This window comes from Phycodurus eques, chromosome 21 (genome assembly GCF_024500275.1).
Source record: "Phycodurus eques isolate BA_2022a chromosome 21, UOR_Pequ_1.1, whole genome shotgun sequence".
NCBI classification, from domain to species: Eukaryota; Metazoa; Chordata; class Actinopteri; order Syngnathiformes; family Syngnathidae; genus Phycodurus; species Phycodurus eques.
Genome location: NC_084545.1, coordinates 4,881,849 through 4,891,357, shown reverse-complemented (window position 1 = coordinate 4,891,357; position 9,509 = coordinate 4,881,849). Strand labels below are relative to the sequence as shown.

At 41.0% G+C, this 9,509-nt stretch overlaps 2 protein-coding genes across 3 annotated transcripts; both read right to left on the bottom strand.

The window, feature by feature from the left end:
* Window positions 1–350: 350 nt before the first annotated feature.
* On the bottom strand, window positions 351–3,626 carry c1qtnf9 (C1q and TNF related 9). The gene is given in 5 exon segments (XM_061666787.1): window positions 351–1,696; window positions 1,698–1,720; window positions 2,216–2,278; window positions 2,343–2,363; window positions 2,366–3,626. Coding segments are annotated over 5 exon segments (963 nt in total). The 5' UTR covers window positions 2,526–3,626; the 3' UTR covers window positions 351–1,000.
* A 91-nt stretch (window positions 3,627–3,717) lies between these two features.
* Window positions 3,718–8,762, bottom strand: tagln3b (transgelin 3b). 2 transcript variants are annotated; one of them, XM_061666789.1, is made up of 5 exons: window positions 7,770–8,762; window positions 6,485–6,702; window positions 5,745–5,919; window positions 4,732–4,834; window positions 3,718–4,657 (listed from the first exon to the last, which is right to left on the bottom strand). In XM_061666789.1, the coding sequence occupies exons 2-5, from the start codon at window positions 6,662–6,664 to the stop codon at window positions 4,516–4,518; spliced, it is 600 nt and encodes a 199-aa protein (XP_061522773.1). In that variant the 5' UTR covers window positions 6,665–6,702; window positions 7,770–8,762; the 3' UTR covers window positions 3,718–4,515. The 2 variants fall into 2 exon arrangements, with proteins under 2 accessions (XP_061522773.1, XP_061522774.1); XM_061666790.1 differs by lacking the exon at window positions 7,770–8,762 and having other exon boundaries at window positions 6,485–6,720.
* Between the last annotated feature and the right edge of the window lie 747 nt (window positions 8,763–9,509).

Here is a 9,509-nt window from a genome sequence, read left to right as displayed (position 1 = left end):
AATAGGGCCGTGTCGGGGAGAGCCCGGAGGAATTCGATTGGTTGGCCACACGTAACTTCTCTCCCGTAGGCCAATCACGCGTGGGCTGATAGGGAAAGTCGCGCCTTCTTACGCCTGTGAGGAAGATACGAGAAAATGGGGGCGGAGTCGGATATATGCTGATAGGATTTGATTGGTTGATCACCGCGCGACTGCCGCGCCAATCACGCGTCGGCTGTCAGGCCCTCTTCCTCCTCTGAGGAAATAAGTCAAGACAGGACCTTCCAGTTAGTGCATTTTTTTAACTCAATGTTTCGCGAGTGCATTTGTTTGCCCATCCCAAACAGGTAGATAACTTTCAACAGAGCATATTCATTCATGTACATTCTTTATTATTATGAGGACAGTACAGTAACACCTTGAGATACAGTCTTGTTTTCAAGGGGATTCTTTTGACAATGTACAGAATAGTCACAAATGATAATAATAAAAAAGACCATACAAAACAAAAAGCTATTTAGTGTGTTCAACCCAAGACAAATGATAATGAACGTGGCCATCCAAATTAGTTAATACATATTTTTAGGAGTTTCAAAGGTCATATTAGATGAGATTTAGATTGGTTTGGTATTGTAGGCCAAATTTTGTCATTCATTCAAATCAAACTATATATTTTAAACTGTGTCAGCTATGTAAAGTGGAACATTACATTCAGAGAAAATTGCAGGGAGAACATGAGCAAAAAATGGAAAAAAAGAAACAGGTCAAGAGTTTTAACCTTGAGGCACACCATGTTGTCGAATTGGAGTAACAGATTTGCACCCTTGATAACATTGTTTTTTCATTCGGTTTTCTTTTTGCTTTCTTTTTATTCTTTCAACTTAGTAACAGTTATTTCTTCTTTCGGTTTGTTTGTTTCCTTCAAACACATTCTTTGTCTTCTTACTTTCAATTTATGTATTTCTTTCTCGTTCATTTCTTACATTCTTTCATTATTCCTTACAAGCTCCTCCACTCAACATCAAGCCCCAAATATCAGGAACCCGGAGAACGTGGCGTCGTCGTCTTCGTCTGCGAAGAGCCCGTTGAAGAGCTCTCCACCAACTACCTGCAGCCACACCTTCTCCCCGGGCTCCATGTGGAGCACGGCGCCCCCGGCCGCCTGGTCCTCGCCGCTCTGGTAGCTGTCTGCTGTGTGGAGCACCTTGGCGGCGTTCTTCAGCAAGGCCACCTTCACGTTTCTGGAGAACACTGTGATGTGATAGGTGAAGAAATACGCACCGGCCACAGAGCATGTGAACCTTCCAGTTTGGGGATCGTAATGATTTTGCTGGTTGTAAATAATCCTGTCAAACCGGATGGGCGTCTGGGCGGTCGGGAGTTTGCTCTGTGCGGTGAGTCCCAGAGAGAAAGCACTTTTGGAGACGATACAAGCATCTCCCTGCTCGCCCTCGTCTCCTCAAGAACCACCTTTGTGACCACGAGCGCATAACTCCCCTTTAGGACCCAGCCTGCCCGGAGGTCCGATCGGCCCCTGTATGCCTCGGTCCCCACGAAGACCCGTTTCTCCCTTTGGGCCCTGTGGTCCAGAAAGCCCCTCATCGCCTTTGGGTCCCTAGGGTCCGGGTAACCCAAGTTCGCCTTATTTCCTTTCAGACCCTTCAACTCCTGGGGGCCCAATTTTCCCAGGTTCTCCGTTGTCCCCCCTTTTTCCCTTTGAGCCCTGCTGGACTAGGTGCACCTACATGAAAAACACAGGAAGAACATTTTTCAGATGGCGCCTCTATTTTATAATTTTAAGTTTGCACATTCTCCTCAGGCTTGGGTGGGCTTCATTGTTGCATTTTAAGTTGATCGAAGACTAAATTGTCGTGTTTTCAGAAATCTTAAACAAAAATTGTGTTTTGGGAATTTTAAGGTTCCACAGCATCATGATTACACAGCACGGCTAGCAACTAAAGTTAGCAGTCCAGGGCACCACCTGAATGTCCGCTTACTTCACTTTCTTCTGCTTTTATGCCTTTTGTTAAGGCTGCTCCTTCTTTGTGTTGAAAAAAAGAAAAAACAAAGAGACATCTTGTTAATTCTCTCAAATTTGATGGCTTGACTGTTGACTTTTCTGCCCAGTCAGTGGCTAACTAGCTACCAGAACTGTTAGCGTTCGACGACACCATGCAGGTAATGGAATAAATGTTGCAAAAAAGCCAGTGAGAAAAGCGCTTCTTTAAGCACTTACCAGGTTGTCCCGTATCCCCCTTTTGTCCATCCTTTCCCATCAGTCCCACTGCACCAATTCCACCTTAACAGGGACAAAGTTAAGTGTAAAAGGCACAGCGGATAACACTTAAAACATGATCACTCACCCGTGTCCCCTTTCTCGCCCTGCCGTCTCTTCCTGGTGCCCCATTGTGCCCCGGGTTCCCAGGGATGCCAGGATAGCCACAAAGGCAGCCTCTGTTATTACCGCTCGGGCCGTCATCCTGCGCAAGGCACCCGAGTCCCAGCAGGAGGAGCAAGAGAGGGACGGTGAAGCTCGTCGGCGACATTGCTAAGCTAATAACGCTCACAGTGCTATGTTCAGATGGGTTTAATGTGATCTGGAGACCGCAAGTGAAAAAGTGGAGCTTGATAAGAACTTTGCACCTCAAGTCAATTGGATGCTTGAGCTTTTTTTGGCTTACTTATTGTGTTTATGAGTTACACATCACCCGAGTGTGTCCATAATATTAAACTGAACAGGCTTTAAAAGGTAACGGATCATGACATTTATTGTGTTAATTTAGACCTTTTTTCCCCAGAATTTGCTCATTTAAATGTTTTTTTTTTAATAAATTCAATACTTGGTTAATGTATTTATTGTAAATCAGTTCACAAACATTTTACACCAAGTACCACCTAAAAAAGTGCCAACATTAAAATAGAGTGGGACTCCTAATAATGCTTCAATGACACTACAAAACATTTTGTGCGACTTTTGAGGCATATTTTTTCACGAAAATCTTATTTGGAGGCCCTGCTCACCGAGCCCACTCTACTGCAGGGTCAACACCAAGTACGCTTTTTTTGGTGGCATGACGACGAGGGGCAGAGCTACTTTCGAGTCTTAAAAAATAAATAAATAAATAAATAAAAACTGCGACCGCTAGCCCTCATTAAGCATTGATTGACAGCCCCCAAATCACACTTAGTGTAGTGAATCCATGTATGTGGTGCATGCAGCGCACGACTCACCAAACACTAATAGCCAACCACCAGGTCTTTAAATGATAACAGAAAACAAATGACCCCATAAAATGGATCATCGGTAACACTAAATTAGACCCTGTTTGAGTGGCTAACCACTAAGATGTTATGTAGATGCTTTTGAGCTGTGTTTTCACCAGGCTGTGGAACAGAGATACAGTACTGTATCACACAGTCTAACAAGATCTCGATGTTTTTTCTTTATTTAATCACGACGGTGTAGAGCATCCATCGACAGGAAGCTGCCATCCTAATGACTTTGCAGTCCGGATCCCTCTTTATTATTATATTATGCTCAGTGAGAAAAGTCAAGCAGACAGACAGGAGGGATGAGCCCCAGGGACGACCATAACACCGCCGCAACACAGAGGGTCAAAGTGAACACACCCCCTGCTGCTATATAGTATGTATGTACTGTGGACATAAAAGTCAAAAAAAAAAAAAAAATATATATATATATATATATATATAAAAGTAAAAATGCATCAAGTGAGACAGCATGCAAGTGCACCTTGTACACAGCACCCCCTTCAGGCCACCTCTTCCATTTTATTACAATTACAGGTATACATTTATTTTAAAATATATTTTTCCGTAAAATTTAATTGGAATTCATAATGATTTTTACATTTTGAAGTTAGTTACTGTGGATTCTTCTATTAAAATGGGTGGTGGTGGTGGGGTGGGTGGCAGGAGTTTGTTTACTTTCCATACACACCCAAGGATTTTGTACACTCCAAAACCACACTAACATATGTTCACGTATTTTATTATTTCCATTTCTCCAGTAAGCCTCTAGATCAAAACATATTGGGAAAAAAAATAACACAAACATGACCAAAACAAACAACAAAATAAAAGTGCACATTTAGAGGCAAGAGTACAGTCTAGTCCCGTAAACCAGCCACAATGTGAGGCAGCACCCAATCACATAACAAATAACCACAATCACATAACAAATAACCACTATAAAACAATCACCCGTGGTAAATTAAATTAATTAAAGAAGCATGCCTTTTTCACAGCATCGATGAACACTGATGGCTTGTTTGACATTTTAATCATATGTTGGGGTGGGGGGGTTGTGCTAAAGTGAGGACTTCGCGTTGCACATTAAATCATAAAGAAGAAGTGACAGCAGCACAGCAGAGTGGAAGACACAAAGAGGAGGAGACATCGTTGTTTAAAGCAGCAGTTTCAGGGAGGTTAAGTTAGCAGAAGGCAGAATAGGCTACTTTACATAGTGTTAGTAGAAACAAGAAGTAGGTAAAGGAAGTTAGGCTAGCTCGTCTTCTACATGATCTGACGGTGCATACCGTAGCCCGTCATGCCCGACTGAGATGCTCCGCGGTTGCTGCCCATCTGAAGGCTGATCAGACTCTGGCCCTGGCGCAGCTGCTCCTCAGTGAACTCCCGCCGATAGCCCTGCGCTTTCCTGTACACAGGGAGTAATAGTGCAGACATGGAGGAGGATGATATGAGCAGGAAGAGGAGATGGGAGGTTTTTACCTGTGAAACCAGTCTGGGTCGCCTTTGTAATGGCCATCGTCATTAGTGACGGCCACACTGCCCAATGCCATGAGGGTCCTCTGCACCGCAGCCATGTCCTTCCCTGCAATGGATGAAGCGACAAAGTAAAAATGTGCACAGGTCAATGTGACCTGCTGCATGTTTAACCAACATTATTATTATTTTTTTTAATATAAAAAAATATTGATTTATTATTGAACCGGGGGGGGGGGGGGGGGGGGGGGGGGGGGGAAGGACAAATATTTGAAGCATTTTTACTGAACCCTGGTACAGCAAAACCTTTCCATGGAGCAATGCTGTACGTTTAGCTATTAATTATAAAAAAAAAAAAAAAAAAAAAAAAAAAATTGAACTGGTGGAAAACTAACAAACTTGTAACTCCAAGTAATTAATTTTCTTTAATCCTGGTTTACTAAAAATATCAGTGGATATTTAACCATAAAAAAAATAAAAAACAAACGAGAATGATTATTGATTTACAAATGACCTGTAAATACACCTGCATAAATGTATGTGTATATAAAAAAAAGAACACTTATTTCATTATTAACTGAAAAATCAACCTTAAGTGAAAACAAAATATATATAAATATGTTGAACCATCAAAAAAATACAAAAAATATCATTGAACTGGAAAATTTTAAAATGTACAGTTTTCTTTTTTTTTTTAAACCTTAGTACACCAAATATGGATCAATGTGGCGCACTGCATGTTTAACCAAAAAAAAAAAGTATTATTATTATTATTTTTTTTTTTTTTAAAAAGAGAAATTAAATTACACAAATAAAATTAAAAACTGACTTATTATTGAACTGTAAATACACATTTAAGCCTAAAACAAAAATGTCCAAAATACAACAAATGTTCTCAATATTTATGGAATATTTTCTCTAGAGTGTTTAACAATTTGACCCGGAACAAAACAAGAGGGTTAACATTATAAATTGCAATTTTTTTATTCAGATTTTTTTTCTTCAATTATTAAACTTACCTTCCCAGAGGTCTACCGTTTGGAATATATCCGTTTTGGTGACGCCGTAAGCCTCAGCAGCCTGCAGAAACTGAGAGATTTTCTCCATTTGTTTGAAAGCCATCAGAGACTCTGAGATCTTCTTGATTGGCTCCTTGCCCTTGGGATGAAGGCTGTTGATGAGCAGACAGAGGACCTGGAAACCATAGGAAAGTCACGTTAAAAAGGGTCTCCTTTTGGATCCGAAAAAAATCCCAGGATTTAAAGTTCCTCCAAATTTTTTATAGTGTCATTATTCTATATACATACTCGCTGGACAATTGATAAGCATTCTACTTAAAACTTCGCCGTTAAGGCAGCGTTTTGATTGACAATATGTGAATGTTTATAAACTTTTATAAATATTTTTAAACTTTAAACTCAACATTAAAAACAATTTTATAAATATTATTTCAAATGTATTTTACGTAATAACCCTATAGTAGTGGACAGAGGTGTTTATGTATTTAAATGCAGACAGTACTAGATGATGAGTGGGGGGAAAGGCATTAATTTGTACTAAAAAATTTAAATGAAAAAAACATATAAAATTATGAAACGTATATTAAAATAGTACATATTTAAAAAGATATACATCATATAACAAAATTAGATCTATATAAAGTTTTTCTTTCAAAGGTTTATATTTATTTGAATAATAGTCATGACGTTTTAATAATTGAGATGCTCTCTTCTATTCTAAGCAGTGCTCGTGTACTCACCGTCCCATCCATCAGCCATTTCTGGAAGCCCTCCTTGCCCGCTGCCGGCTTCTCCACACCACCCGCGCACTGGGCCACGATCCAGTCCACCAGCCGTTGCTCCAGGTCCGGGTCGTACTTCTGCTCGATCTTTTCTTGCACCTCTCGGCTCAAGCCGTAACTGGGGCCCCTGTTCGCCATGGCAACGCTTCCCCGACGTATCACACAGTGGAGGAGGACTGGAGGAAAGAACACAGTCAATGATATTTAAATTATAAAGTTATAACAACACACAACACAATATTAAGTACACTTGCACAATGAAATAACACATTTAGCATGAATAATTTAACAATATGCCAATACACCCCCAATTGTTATTGTGACCCAGAACGCCTTGAGAAGATTTTACTGTACCTTCCACACCTTTGAGACAATGTCAGAAGTAGCAAAGCAATTTCGGAATGTTTATTATTGTGGCCGGACAATTTGTCCTGCCCCCAAAATTCATGAAATCTGACTTTGCTGTGGTCCAGAATTACTTGGCAAGTCTTGAGATTTTATTGTGCCAGATGTAGCAAGCAGCCCCAGATTATGTTTATTATTGTGCTGGCGTTGAAGCGAACGCCGTTTCAAGTAATATTCTCCTGGCGCTAAACCAAGATAACCACAAATATTAGGAAGACCTCTCAGGTTCCAGGAATATTTATGAACCACTTAAACTATATTTTTATGACCACAATATTAGGAATAGGTCTCAGTTGGCAATGGTGTCATCATGAGAGCCGTTCCTAATATTTTGACCTTTTGTGAAACTTAAGATGACCACAATATAGGTACACTTCTCAGCATGACACAAGACAACCACAATAACTGTATTACAAACACTGAAACTGGACATTAATATCTAATGTATTTGAATGCCATTATGTGGTCCGGGTGTACCTAATGAAGTGGCTTGGAAGGAAGGGTGTGGTCCCTAACAGATGTCCCATCCAGGGACGGACGCATTATTGCTGTGGTGACCATGTCAAACCTGTTTCCAGCATGCCGCCAAAAATAAAATAAAAACGCACATGGCCCTCGTGAACAGAATGCCACATCGGGCCTATTTTTAGCCCCGTACTAAAAAAAAAAAAAAATGTAAAAAAATCAATGACGTCAGCCTTCTGTGGTGCATAATCAACGATAGCGTGTATGTGTCTTTTTGTATGTTAAATGTAAATAATATAGTACAAATGAGTCAAATACAACAAATGTGCAGTAATTTACATCATAAAACCACACTCCCACACAGTTAACTTACAGTTAGAGGTGTTAAGTGGTCACGTCCCACCTTGTCACAGGAGCGTGTCAATTTCACGGAGGATGCCGGAGTCCTGGAGCATCCATGAAGGGCAGCAGAGGTGCGTCAGAGCCGAGCTTGGGTGTGTGTGGGGCGCTCAGTCTCACTTGTGTCCGGAAGCGGGGGGGGGCGAGGACACGCCTTTTTATATATACGAGGGAGGGAGGGAGGGAGGGAGGGGGATGGGGATGGGGGACTTCCACTGCCAGCGGTCACTGCAGTCTGTGTAAGCTACTGGAAGCCTCACTACTGATGCATTTATTGATTGTTTCAACCCTACTGTGCATTTGTCCCCAGTGAAAGCATGAATAAACACTTCGTTGGGTACACCTGCACTAATCCAATGCAGCATCATGTAAACAAAAACAAAAATCTTATTTGTATTTATTAAATATGATGCATTTCCCCCCTCAGTTTAACAGTTATTCATCAAAACACCCCAAGGATCAAGAATGAGAGCACACTTTACACACTGGTCAGCACACTGACATAGTGGTGAGCATCTCTGCCTCTCAGTATTGAGGTTTGTGGTTCTCATCCATTCAGCTGGGATAGGCTCCTGCTCACCCGCCACCCTAATGAGGACACATACCATGGAAATTGATGGACGGACATTATGGGAAACACAGTGAATAGTGGTTAGTATGTCTGCCTCACAGTCAAGAAGTTCTAGATTCAAACCCCATGTTTGCGTGGGTTTTCTCAGGGGACGTCAGCTTCCTCCCACATTTCATACACATGCATGTCAATGGCGAGTACGGATTTCATTACCACCGGGTGGACCCCTGGCTTTGCCACTACAACAGCGTCAGTTACCCGTGTGTGGAAAAAAGCGAGCGCCAGAAAAGACAATGAAAGCATTTTCTCTTATGGAGGCCGCGTTTCATACACTACACTGTGTCTGTGACACATGGACACGTCACCAAACACTTATCTCCCCCCCCCCCCCCCCCCCTCCCCAAATCCACCGCGTTGTCAACTTCACTGAGAAATGCATGTCCCGCTTATCCGAACCTAACGATGTTAGCCAACACTAATACGTGCATTTGAAAAAACTCAATGCAGCTTTTTGACGCATATTTTTCACACTTGATGGGAAGGTAGGCACTCCACAGATCCAACTATTTGTATATAAGCCATTAAAAAGTCAGTTTTCCAGAGTACATCCCATTCAAATACTTAATATCAATATTGTGGTTGTAGTAGAACCGCATTGAATCATACGGAGATGCTAATATTTTGTCATGTTCACCAAAATATTAGAAACCGCTCTCAGTATGATGCAGTACTAGACGGCGCTCCAATCAACCACTAATAAAAATTACTACTCTCTGAAAGTGCCAATCAAAACTGAGCATTTAAGATGAGATCAGGAGTGGGCAACCAAAGGCCCATGGGAGCGTTTCATTCATCCCGCGATGTACTTAAACCCCCAAAACATTCAATGTAATAATTCACAAATCTCATAATCTTTACTATTTTTTTCTGTTTTATTGTACAGAAAATATTTTTAAATTGTTTTTAATATAATGTGCAATTTTCTCCCTTAGTTTTTTTTTCAATTTGTAATATTTCCAAGAACAGTGGACGCTAATGCAGTAAACCAGACGCAAAATACATCGTTGTTATTAGATCACCATGAAAATGCCCAACTGTGACTAACATGGATTGCTTCGTTTATAAGAGATGATGTTCTTTTGC

Bases quoted from the DNA above. Each gene is read 5' to 3' on its own strand.
- tagln3b (XM_061666789.1), bottom strand. From the start codon at position 6,664: ATGGCGAACAGGGGCCCCAGTTACGGCTTGAGCCGAGAGGTGCAAGAA. The intron at 5,920-6,484 runs GTGAGTACACGA...TATGGTTTCCAG, and splicing joins AATGGCTGATGGATGGGACG to GTCCTCTGTCTGCTCATCAA. The intron at 4,835-5,744 runs GTAAGTTTAATA...CATCCATTGCAG, and splicing joins AACGGTAGACCTCTGGGAAG to GGAAGGACATGGCTGCGGTG.